Source organism: Topomyia yanbarensis, chromosome 2, assembly GCF_030247195.1.
Source record: "Topomyia yanbarensis strain Yona2022 chromosome 2, ASM3024719v1, whole genome shotgun sequence".
In the NCBI taxonomy this organism is placed as follows: domain Eukaryota; kingdom Metazoa; phylum Arthropoda; class Insecta; order Diptera; family Culicidae; genus Topomyia; species Topomyia yanbarensis.
This window is the reverse complement of record NC_080671.1, coordinates 58,542,401-58,560,984: the sequence shown is the minus strand read 5'-3', so window position 1 is coordinate 58,560,984 and position 18,584 is coordinate 58,542,401. Positions and strand designations below refer to the sequence as shown.

The 18,584-nt window shown below is 35.2% G+C and overlaps 1 protein-coding gene across 11 annotated transcripts in view; it reads left to right on the top strand.

Moving 5' to 3' along the window:
* The window catches only part of LOC131685829 (lipase member H-A), a 37,144-nt gene extending 19,887 nt beyond the window's left edge, over positions 1-17,257 (top strand). For 2 of the 11 annotated variants that reach the window (XM_058969806.1, XM_058969807.1), the window contains exons 2-8: positions 1,776-1,947; positions 13,115-13,181; positions 13,246-13,495; positions 13,559-13,716; positions 13,780-13,997; positions 14,327-14,492; positions 14,556-17,257. In XM_058969806.1, coding sequence (XP_058825789.1) covers positions 1,926-1,947; positions 13,115-13,181; positions 13,246-13,495; positions 13,559-13,716; positions 13,780-13,997; positions 14,327-14,492; positions 14,556-14,634 — 960 coding nt within the window. In that variant the 5' untranslated portion in view covers positions 1,776-1,925 and the 3' untranslated portion in view covers positions 14,635-17,257. Of the gene's footprint in view, positions 1-815; positions 1,403-1,525; positions 1,948-13,114; positions 13,182-13,245; positions 13,496-13,558; positions 13,717-13,779; positions 13,998-14,326; positions 14,493-14,555 lie in introns of those variants that run through there. The other 9 variants (XM_058969800.1, XM_058969804.1, XM_058969802.1 and 6 more) reach the window with 9 other exon arrangements.
* Positions 17,258-18,584: the final 1,327 nt, after the last annotated feature.

The following is an 18,584-nucleotide window of genomic DNA, read 5'->3' as shown; positions in this document are numbered from 1 at the left end:
CAGTATTCTTTTTCTCCTTATGTCATTCATCGTTCTGTAGAACGTTCGCTTGTCAAGGCTCTGCGCTTCCCTTTGCCTTAACGACTACCATTTCGTTGTATAACGTACCAGATCATGCGTTCGGCGACTCAGAAGCGGGACAGATGATGGAGTGCGTAGTGTAATATCCCGTGACCAGAAACGGACTAAAACGGGTGTTAAAAGTGCATAAAACTCAGTAAGAAAAGCTTATTTTCGGAAATCAAGAGTGGTAAGCGTGACCCCCACTCACCCCAGTGGATTCAATCCCAGCCGAGGCCGCTGAGGAAATCAAGCCGTTGGGCTCGGCCCATGTGTTGATAGGTCAACATCTAGAGTTCAGATGCTAGAGCGACCGTCAGTGATTGGCACTCAGTGCGGACAGAGGCCTTTTCAGATAATAATGACTACTGAATGTTGATTTGGAGGTAGCGGAAGTGAACTGGTTCACACTCCTAAGGCAAGAATAAGACAAATCTGATCTCGAGCATTAAAATAGCAGTATCGATGACAACCTGAACGTGAACGACAACTGTAGGCAAACAAACAAACGTTTCGCTACCGCAAAAATAACTTCTCCACGCACAATAGCAAGTTGTGTGCGCGAAAGCTGACTACTAATATTCGTTTTTTAATATCATGTTTTTTTGTTTTATATTTTGCAAATATATTATATTTCAACGGCTCCTTTAAACTAAGGCATTGAGCAGCGTACTCTCTACCTTTGTGAAGCTTTCATTCATCAAAGATAATACGATACATTGGAAATTATTAAATGTAAATCAAATAAGGGCAACTGCGAAAGATACATTGAAGAGTGTTCAAACTCAAAGTGATAAAGTCACCACTTACAGGAGTACAATTTCTCGATACTCTAGTATATTTCATCACGAGACAAAATACCACTTCAAAAGCGAGTATTTTTGCCATAAAGAATCTGTCCATTCAAGACCTAACTAGAACAAAACTGATGTAGGGTATGTGAACCAGTTATGACTGTACTCAGTTATAGTCGAATATATGAGTCATTTAACTAGACATTTTCAAATAACCAAGTAAATATTCATCAATCAAATGTGGTAGAGGATCTAGATGGACAGGTTGTCTCAAAATAATGGATATTAAACGAGTAACAGACACAATTGCTATAACTGGCTCATGTACCCTACAAACCTTTCCGTTAGTGCGCAGTAATTTGCTGTCTAGTGTTGCGAAATATTCTCGCTGCATTTACATCGTATTTAACCTGGCAAGGCCACTTGTGTTGTGGTTGTGCGTGATTCGAGTAGACATAAGTGGAGAAAAAATAAATAAAAACGGAACCAGCTTCTAGCATCGGTCAACCAGCTTTTGCTCTATCTGCTGCGCCTGGCTGGGTTCTAGGGTAGGTACTGAGCCTACTGACCGGTTTCTATTAAGCTGATCGCGCTCAGAACTTTCTGGTTTTGCGGTTCATTGGCAGAATTATTACATAGCTTTGGATTGCGATATTTATGTACCATTTCAGTTCTCTGAAGGTGAGTAAGAAGCAACTTAGTAATGAACTCGGTGAAACGGGTTATCGACAAGCGATTGAAAGGGCAATAAGCGATGCGAAAAGACTCCAAGAAGGCGGCTAGAACCGGTGGCTAATGGCAAACGCGTTCAACGGGTGCTAATCGACAAGGGAGGGGATCATATGGTTCTATGGCAGTAGTACGTACGACGTTCTTCGCTCAGCTATGTTCTTGTGCTAACCTATAATTTGGAGTACGTAGAATTATATATCTTTAAGAAGTGATCAGTACCGAGTTGGTGATGAAAGAGGCAGGTCGAGAAGAGTGACATATCTCATGAATCAAAGCTGTATTCCAGCGGTAGAATAGACAGTGAATCGGGCGTTCTTCGAATAACACGGAATATCAACGATGAAAAAAGTGAAAAATCCAAGTAAGCATACATTAATTTAAGGGGTTTTGAAACGCATTATTTATCCTTTATTATTAGCTCAAACATTATTATTTTGATTTAGGTATAAGGCCAAAAATCGATTCGATCAGCTCGAGACTAATTTGTAATTTTGTTTTGTGAAAGAAATACTGTCGTTCAACGTTAATTAAAATGCAAACCATAAGACTTCAAACACGAACGTCGTTTATTGATCATACGTGAGAACGCGTTTCCTCTTTTGTCTTAGTTTGAACATACTTACAATAGTTATTATTTTTATTTTTCATTTTATATGTATTTCCTGTGTAAAATCAAATATCAAATAATTTTAACGAAGATTCTTTGGTATTTGTATAAACTCAACAAAATTAACTACTACTCATATTAAATGTTCAACGTAACAGTCGTGGTTTCATCAGTATACAAATTTTAGTTAAGTTATTGTATTTAAATTACAGCACAATCGTCGAATATTCGAACAAATAACCTTTTGGAACTAGTGTAGACATTTGAATGAAAGACTAGCGCCATCACGCCAGTATATTCCAATTAGAGGTATAACTATGTCGGCCATTTTGAAATCTATGCAATCGGCTATCAAGTCAGTCACACTTTGAAGCGCACCTGGTGGTGAATTATGATATTCCAATTATCTTTGAAAAGATCATTACTTTTTACACAACTAGAGCACTAGAGATGGACATCTGTTCTCTACGAGCGTATGTTAATCGATGTAGAAAATTCCTGCTAAATTGGAAACTACTCCTGGATGATTTCCACGGGTTTGTCGTCGGAGGAGCAACTCTGTGATTTCACTTGAAAGGCGGACCAGTATCACTATCGCCAATGCAATAATCATGTGGAATGAACTGGTTAATTAGCAGCTGTCTACTTGTCATTGCCATCGACAACTCTAGCTCTGGTCAAACTTTAAGAGGGTTTCCAAAAAGGATAGGTCATTTATATATATATATATATATATATATATATATATATATATATATATATATATATATATATATATATATATATATATATATATATATATATATATATATATATATATATATATATATATATATATATATATATATATATATATATATATATATATATATATATATATATATATATATATATATATATATATATATATATATATATATATATATATATATATATATATATATATATATATATATATATATATATATATATATATATATATATATATATATAGATATAGATATAGATATAGATATAGATATATAGGTCAATGTTTGTATGTACATGATTTATAGACTCCCAAACGGCTTAACCGATTGCCATAAAATTCATACATAGTAGGCATTTGTTGGGGAGCGTGTTTGTGTGCTATTGAATGGGGATTATCTGCGCGCCAGATGGCGCCATGGAACAAGTTGTGTTTTGCTCCTATTTCGTTGAAAGTCGCAGCAATGCGCGATTGATATTAGCTAGTTATCAATATATTTTTATAAATTTATGTTTGTTTATTTCACTGAAAAATGTACTACCAAAATACTATAAGTTTGACGTAATAAAATCAGGTTTAGGTAAATTCAAACATTCTTGACATTTTTCGCACAAAAAGGTATGCAACCCCTTAAAGTCGATCGATACTGTGTTATCCCGTAGCACGGACACTTTTGTTTAATTTGGCAAACTCATTTTACTCCGCAGCCGGGAGCAACGATACACATGGTTTGTGCACTGATATAGAACAAAACGCTGGCTTGCTTCACTGGTGCCTATTGCCTGCTATAGCGTAGCGATGTTTTGCTTCTGCTTTGCGCGAGGTCAGAAGATAGACTGATGAAAAAAAATGTTCATAGTCTCAACGTGTTTGCATATTCCAGAACATTAAACGCTATGATATTTTTTCCGAATTCGAAAAAAAAATATCCCAAATGACTTACTTAGAGATTCTGATGACAATTTAAGGCACAAGTTAGAAGGAAAAAACTTAAGTGTTTTTTAATTCATTACGGTTTTGTCTCTGACATCATCCAAATACCTTTCTTTTATTTTACCTAATTTTCCATTTAATTTATTAGGATCAGTTTATAGATTTCGGTCATATTTCTTTCAACTCAATATTTGTTTTTATTATATTTATGAACCATTTAAAAAAATAATTTTATTTGTTTTAACAAATATTTTTTCTAATTGGATTGATTTTATTCATCTACATATTTATGGCACAATCAAATAACTTTTAACGCGAGGGACATATACCGCGTTAAGGCAACCATTACCAAAAAATGTTAAACTTCATGTATCGCAAAATTACGTTGAAAACAAAAACTGTGAAAAGTGATTTGTGTGTATATACTCATACACAAATATTAAAAAAACAATTAGAGTGTTGGGTTTATCGCAAGTAATTTTAGTGCATATTACTATGAAGATCCATTTCCTCGGCGCCTTCTGATAACGACATAAAAATCATCTTCACAGCATTTTTTATAATAGGACAAAAATGAGCTCACCTGTTACCTGTGAAATGAAGATATCTAACATACACAACTTTCTCGTTTGATCGGCTTCAGTCAACTATCTATGCGAAAAATCGTACTGTTGTGCGCAAACAGAAGCACTGTAAACAGGAAGATATCTTGAAGCAGGAAGACGTATCAAGGAGTACAACTGTTTACACTGCAATAAAATAAAATTATTTCATGCAAAAATGCTCGAATATTCGAAAAGCTGCGCTTTACACTAACGAGATCTCGGTGTTCTCATTATATAGACAAGGCTTCATTTCATATACGGGAAGAGAATTGATACATAGCAAGATTCCGCCACACGCGATTTTTTTTTGCTTCCTCGATTGGATGTCATCGCGATCCGCGACACAGCATCCTTTTAAGGTGAGGCTAGTTTTTTACTGATATGGAAATTGCCATCTAACACGGCTCAAGAATAACTTACCGTTTGTGTACTGTGGCTGAAGTGCTGAAAGCAAATATTGTAAAAGATAAAGAGTAAGTTTTACGCCCCACGTGGTTCAATGAATCAGAGGTGGCATCGTCTGAATTTACAAACCATGATTGTTGATTTTATTTGTAGAACACTGTCTGGTTCGGACGGTAATCGAATAAATATGAATGGAATTATAAGCGACATGTTCGGAGGTGGAAAAGATGTTTGTTCGTTTACACGCATTAATCTTAGGCAGGAGACAGGTTGGCTCCTATATTCAACTTGTAAGCAAGTACGAGGTAATCAACGTCCGTTCTGGTTGATAAGCCGCACTTTGAACAATCTTTGGCAGCATTTTAATTCACTGACGAAATCGTTGAATAATATTTATGGTTGACAGGAAACTAGTAGGGTCGGCGCTTCTTAAGGGATCTTAACTTCTTTATGAATACTACCAACTAGTGAGATCAGTGTCTGCTATCTATGTTCAACGTATTGTCTCAAATTTATATCTACAAGAGAAGCATTCGAATTCGCGCACAAAAACGACAAGTATAGTCTTTTATTCAAAATCTCGCAAGGTGGTTTAGCAACAACGTTTTTATATCTATTCCTAAGGAGAAAATTGGGGAAAACCATTTGCACCTACGGAATGAAAAGTTCCTTGGGTAACTAGTATCAATTATAGAGGACTAATGAAATAATATTTATATGCATAGCTTTATTGTGTTTAGAGGAATTCTGTACCCCCTAGACACACACTTAATGTACTCTCAAATTTTATATATTTATCGAATGAAAACTAAATATGTATCGCAGTTTTATAAATATATTCAACTGAGTTTCTATATATTGTTTTACAGCAAGTTGTGCGAAGTTCTGAAGAAGATATTTTTTGTTTCACGCGTCTATAAATAACAAGATTCGCATGGTATAAATAAATGACTTTTAAAAATAAAGCGTACAAATTGGTTAATTTTTATACAGAGGGCAAAATGTAACAGCCTATACTACTTCTTAGGAACGAAGCTGAGATATTGATTCAGGTTAACACGCATTCTATTAACTGCATGCCAAGTAATAATCGGAATAGTGGGGCATAAATGAGGTGGATAAGGGTTTATTGAGTAAAGTTTTAATATTTGACTTTGATAAAAGGGTTCGAACGAAGATCATAAATCTGCAATTCGCAAGAAATGAGATTACACATCTCGAAACGAAAGGTTTAATGTACACGAGCTTGTATGAAAAAGTCGACTCGAATTGGTTTGCATAATTTGGCCCCGGATTAAAAATGATAAACCAACTGCAGAAAGAATACTTTTCTAATTGTTGCTAAAAAGGGTACAAACAAGCGGGAAACCCGATCAGAACATCATAACAGAAAACTATCAAATTTATATCTCATTTTGATATTTATTACTCTCTGTGTTATCTTTATGATATACCGATCATGAATGGAAGAAAACTTATATCAAGATTATATCTTCTGGTGCTATCATTGGTTTAATAATATGATGTTTATGTACGCATACAACGATGATGTTACAGTAAGTTATATATTCTTTCACAATTATCTTTGAACACTAACGGTTACACAAATGACAGTCTATTTGCATATACACTGAAGTCTCTTTTTATGCGTCGTAATTCAACTTTTTAAAGTGAATTTTCGAAGGTTTTGATTTTTGATTTGTGTTTTGCACATGGATTTTCAAAATTCCGCGTATTGAGTATAGATAGTTTTAGATGTAAGTGGTCGGAGAACGTGTCAGTAACGTGTTTGATTGACTTACTTGGTTGCAGTTGGATTAAGAGATGACGGTTTTTTTTAACATTCCAAACTTATCCAGTTTCTAGTTTGCCCGTTTTTTAAATGTTTAAACTATCGTGACTTTTTTGTTTAATCCTCCGCATAAAAAGTGTTTGAGTTTACTTGAGTATTATATCTTTTCATTCCCCGTAAGATAAGTTTGATATTTAATGTTTGCACTAACAAGTGATTTGAATGCGTTTTAGATAATCCTTGAAATATCTAAAAACTTCAATGCAAAAATTTTGTTAATTTCCTCCTTACAATTTAATCAAATTTGGAAGAAAATGTGTAACAGAAAAAAACATCAAATATTCAAGAATTCGTCCCATCAAAGAAGCATCAACAATTTCTCGAATTTTCTCATATATCTGTTATATTTGCAGTTGATAGATATAACTTCTGTGGAAGATTTGCATTTCTAGCAATTTATTAGGTGCGAGATAATTATACTGGTTTGTTTAGTCTTCCCCATATCAAAAATGCCAATAACAAATCCCCAATTGTTGCTTTGAATCTATGCGGAATCCTAAATAAGATTTGTCGTATTCTCCGTAAAGTAATGTACGTAAAATATCCGCTCAATGTTACCATGTCGCATCGACATTATTTCTAAAAACCATGTAAAACACGTTAACGTACAAGGCAAGCGCCAAAGCGCACTATTTAGAATCTAAAAATAGCCCCTCTTTCCTAATCTGAAAAGATATTATAAAGCTATTCAGTCTATCATCATATAGGCAGCTGTATTAGTGAGTAAAACGGAATAAAAACAAAGCGTATGACACCAGGAAAACAAGCAGCACTTAGGCTTGGGCAAAGTTCAATGTGTGCGTTCTGGAAACGTCTTCTACATCTATAATCGTTTTGCCCTTGACGGATGCGTGGAATATTATGCTAACATTAAACATCAGTCGAAAACAACGTCGTTGGTTCATACAGGAAACTTTCCCATCAAACTCGGAATACCCAGGTTCAAAGCGGGGCAATATCGACAAATAATAATCTGCGTGTCATATATTCACTATAAAAATCAGCCAGCAAGTATGCAATCATTTGGCAATGCTATAAAAGCTTTTGCTGAATGAAGCTTTTTGCTCCCAAGCAAAAAGCGCCCTAATGTATGCTTTATTTTTCTCGCATTCTATTTTTAGACGTGCACGCTAAAATCGTTGACATTATACAATAAGTAATACACGCTATGTTGGGTTTAATTATGCTATCTCAAGTTGTTATGATCGTGTTATATTGCTATCAACGTTTGTTATAAATTTGATATTCGTAGAGAATTTTTTGTTAGAATTTTTGTTATTTTAACACCTAACGGTTTCTACTTTATAACTAAATTTGATAGGATTTTTTTCGTAACAAAATATCAGCATGAGTTATAATTGTGTTATTTCCTTCTGATCGGGAAGGGACGCGGACGAAATTATCTGAGCACCGACCGGCTGGTTTGCCACCTATTTTTCGGGCGACGAATTTTGGGGCGACACCTGGTAGTCGCTAGACGCTGGTGAAACGCCAAGTATTTGAATATGTCAATTTTTCTTATTGCCATATTTTTTTCACTTTTCGGATCGAATTTTTTTCTCTGAAAACCCATTTTTCACTATTTTTACAGTGTACACTGTGTTTCTAGACATTTTCTGTGCACTTTTATTGTTCTTGCATCGGGAATCGACGGTCCGTAATGCGAGGAAAAGATATTTTTTCATTTGCCGGAATTCGATTTTTACAAACTGTCACCACTCGCGTCTGTCGAAAATGTGCCGAAAAATGCTTACCCCATTCGATTGCTTCGATGCAGTAAGAAAACTGCAAAAATTTCCCAGAGCAAATCGAGGGACAATGGGACCGGCCGAAATGTTTAGCGGGGAGTTGAACAGTGAACGTAAGAGTGATCAATATGTTGATGCAAAAGGAGTGGGCTTATTTTTTAAAAAATGAATATTATTTGCAATTTTATATACATGGAACCGCTGTGTTGTTTATTTATGTTATTTTTATTATTATTATTGCAGCATTACATACTATTCATACAGTACATACAGTCATGATTCGTTGGTTGAGCCAAAGTCTCTACTAATCAAACTTATTTGATACGCTAGTTATAAAAAACGACTGACAGATGTAAAACATTGATAAAAGAATATGGTCCAACAATCGTCCAACTAGCAAAGCTGGTCCAGTTAAAGTATCCGACCAGCGTATCACAACTGTATCTATTTTATATAAATACGTTGTTATATATAAACATTGTTTGTTTGGCATTACTTTAGGAATTTTATACACATTAACATATATATTATTCTTTTTTTAAATTCTGCTCACGTAATTTTTAGGAAGCATTGTATCCCATAGCTGGCAAACAAAAGTGTATGGATGGATGGATTGCAAGTTTCTAGTGTTATATTCATTTTATTCACTTCCTATATTTAATGTATTATTCTCAATTGTCACTTCGACTGAGTAGAACTTTATACACGTAGTATTTTGGTACGTGCAACTGAATATATTACATGCAGTATATTAAATAATTTATAAATTCATGGAATAACCATATTGTCTATTATACTCATTTCATTAGGGGGAGGGGGTAGGGGTTTCAGAGTGAAGGGAGATACTTCTTGCGAATTTTGTTTTGGAGATTTACGTGGGGCGAATTGATCGGTACTTTGGTGCATTGTAATGTGTTATTTCAGTAGCATTCTGTAGTTTTTCTATGCGAGGATGTCTTTTTGGGGGGAGCACGATTTGCGGTGTTAACTGCCATTCGGGGACTGCTTGGCCGATTTATTTCAGGCTTAGCATGCGCCACTGCGAGGAGTTTTCGGGATGGTTGTTCGATCGGGGAATCTTGTACTCAAAATGGTGGAAAAATGGCAATGTTTATTTCAAGTGAGTAGGAAAACCCTTGGTTGAGGGATTGTCTCAGGAACTCTTCGTGGGGGTCAGGCCTTTTTTTGGATTGGCGTGTATTTACGGGGTTTGAGGTGGATCGGTTGAGTAGTTTTTGGGTGGCGGTTGGCACCGGGGTCGTGTTTTTTCGGAGACGTTCTACGGTTTCGTCACCGAGTCACTTGTATAGGAGTTTGCGTGAGGGATTGCGGAGTGTTGTTGGGGTGATGCAGTGTAGTGTGCGGAGGTTTTGATTGGTTTGCTTCGCCTGGGTTTATAGGGGGAATCGCAAACGGATTTTTTTTTCGCGCTGAAGTTCTTACCCCCCTTAATCTTAATCTCAATCATACACATAATTTTCTCTGCTTTTATTTTATTCACAAGCAAAGGCTCATTGTTATAACTATTAAAACAAATGAAAAATATGAAATTTCTTGGGTAGGGGGAAATAGCATCAGGGCACCTCACGATGGAAGACTGGATGATGGAGTGGATTGCCAATCGTAGTTACTTGGAGGAAACGTCCTGTTTCCTCTTGAAGATCTCACAATAGTGAGACGCGCATTTCTAACAAACAACATTTTGTTATAATTGTACATATATTTTATCTGGATTAGGTCCACCCTTCTTTTTTAGAGTTGAATACATCCAATCAAAACAATGATTAGTTCATCTTATCTAATGTGTACTACATTGCAGGTTTTTTGTCTATTAAATAGAGTGTATTTAATATTAAAACATTATATCGTACTATATTATATGATCATTATGTACTATATTTTATTTTATGAAATGATACATTTACTTGACAAAACAAATAAAAGCGTAAATGGGGCGGGAACATCAGGGTATCAAACAAATTGAGGACTGGACGAGGGAACGTGGGTAGCCAGCCTGAGTCACTTGAAGGAAAATTCAGAAGGTCCGATAGGAATTGATGCACCCTTCTCCAAACAAACCATCCGGTGGGTTCAAGCACGTATAGCGAAATTCTTTACCCTTTGGCTGGATATTATTGTTGGAAGAGGACCTTTTTATCCCGCGGTATGCGCGTAAGTGTCTCTGCTTACAGGGCCGCCTGATCCCCGTTTGTTCCCTCTTCAATAACAGCAGTAATATGAAGGTTAAATGATAAACAATTTCGGAGCTACGATAAGTCTACCCGTATACACTGGGAAAACCTTGAGCTGATGGTGGCTTCAAAACACATCACTTCACATCACAATTTTTGTCTTTCTCATGTAGAAAGGTTAATCACTCTAAAAATCGTTAACCTAGTTTCGGCCAAACTTTTTTCAACTGACGTAAGGTTTCTGAATTTTAACGAGGGCATAGCTAGGGATGTACGGAGAAGTTACCCCCCGCTAATGACCTCTTTCCCTCAGAGATACCAAATTAAACTAGGGAGTGGTGTTTGTGCGTCGTTCACCTTCCTTACACACCCACCCCCGCTCGGCAAAATTAGTTAGCATGAAAACAATATTGAGCTAATGCACTAAGAATGTAAGACATTTTCACAATTATCTTGAACATAACCAGCCAACAAGTCATAGATTGAAGAAATAAGAAAAGCATAATTGCACCACTAAGTAGATTAAAACAGGTTTTGAGAAAATCAGTCACGGTTTCCGTGAAATTTCATGAAATCTCGACAAACATATGATTACGGCCTAAAAGCCAACTGTCAAAATCCACTTTGAATTGAAATTCCAGACAAACCGTTACTAGTCGAACACAGTTCACAACAGTTTATGAAAGAGAAAACTTTTCTCTTTCGTTTACTACCAACATCTGTGATTGACGTGTAACGGTTTGTCCGGAATTTCCATTCAAAGTGGATTTTGACAGTTGGCTTTTAGGCCGTAATCATATGTTTGTCGAGAAATAGTGCAAAAAATCATCAAATATTAATCATGTATTCGTGAACTGATTCATGATTCCTAATATATCAGTCACGAACCACTATCCGTGCTCATGAAACAGTTCACAAAATCATGAAATAGTATTCATGTATTCGTTCATAGTTCCTAGTACATGATTTACGATCCATTTGGCGCGCTGGTGATATTTAGAAGATATCCCTAACCATTTTCAATTTCATACAACATGGTAATGAAACTTTCACGTCCATTTAATATTGTATCGTTACTCCGAATAAAAAAATCAATTGTAGCCAAAAATAGCACAGAAATTACGAATTCGATGATAAAACTGCTGACCATTAATATGAGTCACACTACCCATGCTACCATTAATATGAGTCACACTACCCCACGTGTCAAATTCGAAAGTAAGCTCTAGAATAAAATATCACAATAACATGAACAGAAAATACAAACATCGTGACTAAAATCCTGAAATCATGAACATAAATCACACAACTCGTGACAATTATCTCAAAAATAGTGACGTTAACATAAATAAACATAAATCTCTACTCGGAACTAAAATATCACAACATCGTGAATAGAAATTATAAAAATCATGATAAATTTCTTGAAATCATGAACATAAATCACATTACGTGTGCTTAAATTATCAAAAATCGTGACAAACATCCTGAAATCAAAACATGATTCACTCTTCTCATGAATATAATACCACGATAACGTGAATATAAATTACGAAAATCCCGTCTGAAGATCTTTAAACCATGAACATAAATTAAAATCATGAATAAAATGGCACGGTAACGTGATGAGAAATTACAAAAATCGCGAATTGGTCTTTAGAAAGATCTTTAAACCATGAACATAAATTCCGCTAATCCGACAGAAAAATCATGAATAAAATGGCACGGTAACGTGATGAGAAATTACAAAAATCGCGAATAGGCGTCTGAAATCATGATCATCGTTTGACTGTCGGCTGTTTATTCCCAAATTATATTCGTGGCGCATATTCGAGGCGAACTATTTTTTTTTGGAAACACAAATAGTTTCATGAATACGAGGTTTAATATTCATAATTTCAGGAGCTTGGTCACGGTTTTCGTAATTCGTTCAGTTCACAAAAACGTGATCTTTTTATGAATTTATGAACTGATTTTTACCTCGTGCAGTGTCCGAAAACCCGGGTATTCTTTAAACTGTTAAGTTGGGAAAATTCCATCTTGAGACTTTCCTGACCGTGTCGTGAATTTCATTCCACTGAAAACTATGCCTGACGATGTTCTAAGCATGAAAATTATTGGATTAGAAAATGATTTAATTTTTGCGATGTTAAATTTCAATTAAAAAATGTAATAAAGTCACCATATTCCTCACGAACAGTGTTTTCGAATATCATCAACTAAACTATCATCATCTAACTATTAATACATTTCATCACTCTGATTTAAAGCAATTTGCATTTATTTCGCCTTATACCATGGTTTCAGAATAAACACAATGTGCTAAATGCACAACTTTGCCAATCAGAATGAATTGAACCAATTGAAGGTCCATTCACCAACGTATATTCTTCGTGCAATCAATTAATAGCTTTCGTGTGTTTCTTTTCATTCCGCAGGGCTATGGATCGGTTTGCGGCCGATCAAAGCACAGTTGGAAACGGCCAAGTTTATGTTTTTCTACGGGTAAGCGCAAAATAAACAATCAAACGATAAATAACTTTCAATGATTGTTTTCGGTGTTTTCTAGTTCCAAGTTCGACGGACATGAAATATTTGATCTGGACCAGGCCGATAAGATCGTGCATCATCCAGAGTTCAATCGAACCAAGAAGACGGTTATGTACTTCCACGGGTACATCGAATCGCCGGAAGTGGAGAGCGTACACGTGATAGTGGACGCCTATCAGAAGCGAAATGATCACAACGTGATTATACTGGACTGGACACAGCTTGCCGATGGAAACTATCTGCTGGAAGCAGTACCAAACTGCAAAAAGGTATTCATTGTCGCTGTTTTAAACTACATAGTAAAAGTAAATATTTGTTTTTTCATTTCGTAGCTAGGGCAAAAACTTGGATCCGTGATATTGGATATGATAAGCGCTGGATTAGACGTCAGTAAGCTACACTTGGTGGGACATTCGCTGGGCGCACAGCTGGCAGGTTACGCTGGTCGCACCGTGTTATCGTTATCCGATAAAAAGATTAAGCTTAAGAGGTACACCGATGAGCTGCTTTTTCAAGGGAAAATGAATAATCCGCTAATTATTTTTAACATAAGAATTTCAGCTTTGGATCCCGCGTTCCCCCCTTTCTATCCGGGCGTTTTTGTGACGCATCTGAGTGAGAAGGACGCTGAATTTGTGGACGTCATTCACACGGACGCTTGGCTGTACGGAGCACCAGTAAGTACAGGAACGGCAGATTTTTGGCCTAATAATGGTAAAACTCTGCAGCCTGGTTGTCCCAAAAGAAACTACAAACCACTTACAGACAACGGTAAGTACCTTAAATTCAATATAGGATTTCTCTGCGAAGCTCATTTTTGTATTCTAGAATAATATTCGCTATATTTTTATGCATGTTTTTCGTTTCTAACATTTTCGTTCCCGCATGGACCCTACCGTTACCCAATAACCCATTTTCCATTCCAATGCAGTCGTGCCATTCAAGTTGGACTCCCCTGAAGCCCATGCCTGTAGATACGCATGTTTGTACTGTTTGTCGTAACATAGACTTAATTCAATCTTCCAAACTGTAGTTGCTTTAGCTGACTGCTTGCTAAGCCATTTGCTGAACTATTAAAGATTTCACACGATTATTTGCAGATCTATGCAGTCACCGGCGGTCGTGGTGGTTCTGGGCGGAAAGTGTATCCGAAAGTGCGTCGACATGCTTCCACGCAATGCGCTGTAAGTCCTGGGGGGACTTCAAAGTGGGCAAAGTAGACCAATCTGCACAGCTTGTCCACATGGGTATAGACTGCAGTACAGAGTAAGTTTGGTGGGCGAGGAGTTTAAAAGAGTTGTTCGACTAAATATGTTTCTCTTTTTTTAGCGCCAAAGGCGATTATTACCTGCAGACAAATGGGACCCCACCCTACTCAAAGGGTATCGCGGGGGCCAAGTACGAATAGCGCAGCAGATAGCCGTTTGACTATATACCAGTCTTAGATTAGTACAAATTGAATACGAATAAAGATTTGCAACCAGCAATTTGATAGGTCTACTTAGAATACGGGCGTCGAAAATTTAGAAGCATTGTACATCAAGACGAGTGACTTATTTTTTGTTTGTTTTGAATATGTTGCTTGATGTTAACTAATATCTACTTAGAGAAGAAACTTGCACATTAGCTAAAAAAACAAAATTGTAAATATAAGGTACTCTGGGGCAAGTTGAAGCGGTTTTTTCTATATTGAAACTTTAACCTATTTAATAAAATCGCCCGAAACAATCAAAGTTTATTCAATCATGACATCATAATTGTATTTTGCCTTATTTTTTATGTTGTTTAAAAACCTCGTCAAATATTAGAGAGATGAAACCGGTGATTTCTAATAAATATTGGTGTATTTAATAACTACTTTCATGTTAACTACGGGGTAAAATACACATTTGCTTATTTTTTTAGTAATGGTAACATTTTATTAGCGTCAGTTAATAAAATTATCAGGATAGAAATAATATAGGCCAACATCAATCAATTCAAGCTCTAACGCACAATCGTTTCACTTTGTTCCTCCTAATACATGCATAATTACCTAAATTTAAAGTGCAAAAAGATTTCTTCCGTAGATTTTTCTCAATAAATCATGTAGAAGTAATGAACAATAATAAGTATTTTGGATAGGTTTCGTGAACGACGAAAAGTGAACAAAGACACAAACAAATGTTTTAAGGGGTTACATAGCTTTTTGTGAGAAAAAAGTCATGAAAGTTTTAATTTACGTAAAGAAATGATTTCATTACATCAAACGTACAGTATTTTGATAGTACATTTTTCAGTGAAACAAATAAGCATAAGTTCATAAAAATGTATTATTAATAGGCGGACTTATGGCTTTTCCCTCAAAACCATTTTTTATTTGAGAGCTTAACGGTGATCACGATTGAAGACCAATAGATCAACTACAATTCCAAAACTCAAAAAATTACATTGGTATATGAGTATTCCTCGTAACTTAACGATTAGTTGAATAAATAATAATTTTCTCCTGTGTTCGGTAACTTTTTTCATAAAAATCTCTGTTTTAAGCTCTAAAAATTGTATTTAAAATTCTTATCTATAAAACAAAAATTTATGAATAAAAAAGGAATCGTTAGGGTACAAGGAAATTAATTACAAAATCGGTTGAGTGGTTTTTCGGCAATCGTGATTACGGAAAAAACATTTTTGGAAATAAATTTTAAAATTTTAAATTACCACTGCTCTTAGTAGATGAAGCGCACTAGGAAGCGCTGTAACTTTTGATCTATTTCTCCGATCTCAATAAAAATTTGGAAAAATATTCTCAAGGAGCTATACTTTCAGATAAAGTAAAAAGGTATGTAACTCTTTAATATTAAGTTTATGTGACACAAAGAATACATTTAAGAAATGCTTTTGCTGCATAAAATTATTCCTATAAATATTCCTTTCTTGGAGCATGGTTAGGTTTCAGTTTCATTTTACTACGCAATTGATTTGGCCCCACTGTACCTTACATAGATGTACACGTATCACGGTTTTGATTTATTTTATCCCACGAAAATAGTAAATTTCTAAAAATAAGTAGTTGATGTTAGAAATCTATACAGCTTTGTTTTTTGATTGACTGTGTAGTCTTAAATCGCCATAAAAAACCCGCAAGCAATCCGATGTTTCTACAACTAACTCAAATTCAAAATACATCCAATCAGATAAAAATATCAACAACAAATTATTTACTATCCACTGAAGCAAAATACTGAATATTTTCTATTTCTTTTTGTGAAGTTAAAATGGCCTGCGCTAAACCAAACCAAACTATGCGCCAAGATTTTTTTTAGTAATTTTTGAACAAAAATTCATTTTTCGATATCTTACCATGAACATAAAGAGTACCCTTATTTACCTTCGTTTGCTATTTCATTTTCCAAGAATAAATAGATGTTGGTGTTTGTAGTGCAACATTGGATACGACAGCGGCTGTATTTAAAAAAAAATGGCGCTTGGTCACTTTTGGCTTAACACAGGCCAAATAATATTCAGAGCATCCGAAATAATGTTAAGATTCAATAAAAATGTGGTAAATGGGTAGGAAAATATATTAGAATTGTTCTGTAGTCCCGGCACAGTAATTAATGTTTCGACGCCCATTATTCGAACTTTTATATCCAAAGATTAACAAAATTTCAGTAATCACAGCAAACACATTTCACTCTGATCTTCACTTCACTTCATTTACTTCTTATTTGTTCATGATAAGTAATCAACGCGTTGGTACATTGCATTGGGTCAAAATTGTATTTATATGTCATGTTCGTTGTCATTTAAATGTGATACTTTTGACATGTCATTCCCATTTTGATTAATCCTACTTGCTCAATAGGTGTGATATTTTTCGCATCTTTCAGATACCTTGTTTAGTTTGTTTATGTGGAAGAAATACATGAACACAATTCTCATCGGTAGCATTTTGGTTGCTATACAAAGAACAAATGTGTCTAGGATAATAGGATGTCGTAATATAATAAATAAAACAGTATATTTACTGCTATACCAGAAATTGAAAGTAACCTTTCTTTGTTTTTTATTAATTCCGAATCAACTATACACGGTGTTTAGTTCAGCATTAAATCTAGAGACAATCTACTAAATAGTGTGGAGTTATGCGTGCATCATTTTTTTCAGGAAGAGATGATTCTCTATCATTCCTCAATATTTTCTTAATGACGCACCAAACGCCTACAACCAATTGTAAGGGAGTGCATCCAGTTTCGCTATTTTGCTCCTAACGCTTAAAGGAATTGTAAATTTATGATAGTGTAAATTTTCGAGAAATATCATTTATAGTCATAAAACAATTTGTAACCAGTTTGTGAAACACGAACAATTTACCAAAAAATGTAAGAATATGAAATACACTGTTTGGATGTTCACACAAGACGTGTTATTTTTGGGTTTAGTGTCTAGCCAACGGCCAAGGTGGTCTGTTATCCTGCCGATAAGATGAAACCGAAACCAAAAAACAAAACAACTTTACTGTCTATCGTTGCCGTTATCGAATTGATCCAATCGTAGCTCAGAATCCGAGCAGGCAGATTACGTGGATAGTATGCATGGTACTACCCACTTGAAAATAACCGAGGGGTTATTTACACACGAGAAAAAATGGAAGGAACCGAGATTAGCAACGTTTGTGTCTCGCATACTAAATGCACGCATCCGAGATCCTCGATGTTAAACAATTTTTTTGTTTTTTCTATTTAACCCTCAAAAAGGCAAGGGGTCTCAGAGGCCCGGCTAGTTATAGTGATTTGAAATACAAATGATCGAGCGTTTTCGGGCTTTCGATTCTATCACTGATAAAACTAAAAAAACAGGCTTTTGATTTCATCGGGTCTTGTAGGCGATTCTTCTGGAATGCACAATTTTAGCTGGCCTTTTTGAGGGTTAAATTTCTTTTACCCTTTATAAGGCAGTGGCAACAATATTGCCACCTTTTCGTTTCGTTCAAAACGCAGGAATATGAAGTAAGAAGTGTTCCAATCCTATGAAATCTACTTGTTAGGAGTCTGGCAACTCTTCTTATTACTTTTTATTGAGATACAGTGAAAAGTGTCAGATTTGTGAAGAGTTTTTTGAAAAAAATGCGATGATTTCCTTTTGGACAATAAAATTAGCTCGATTTTGAAAAAAATACTCTAGATCCTATAAGTTGGTGATGCAAATTTGTAAAAACAACTATTTATAATCCAAAAATTTGGTTGATGAGTGGAAAAAATTGCAAAGAAAAAAAAATAAAATGAATAAATGAACGTCTGTAATCTGTGATCTCATTTTTCAACTTATCCTTAGAATCCAGGGGTTATTTCCTGTTAATCAGGTAAAATCCAGTAACCC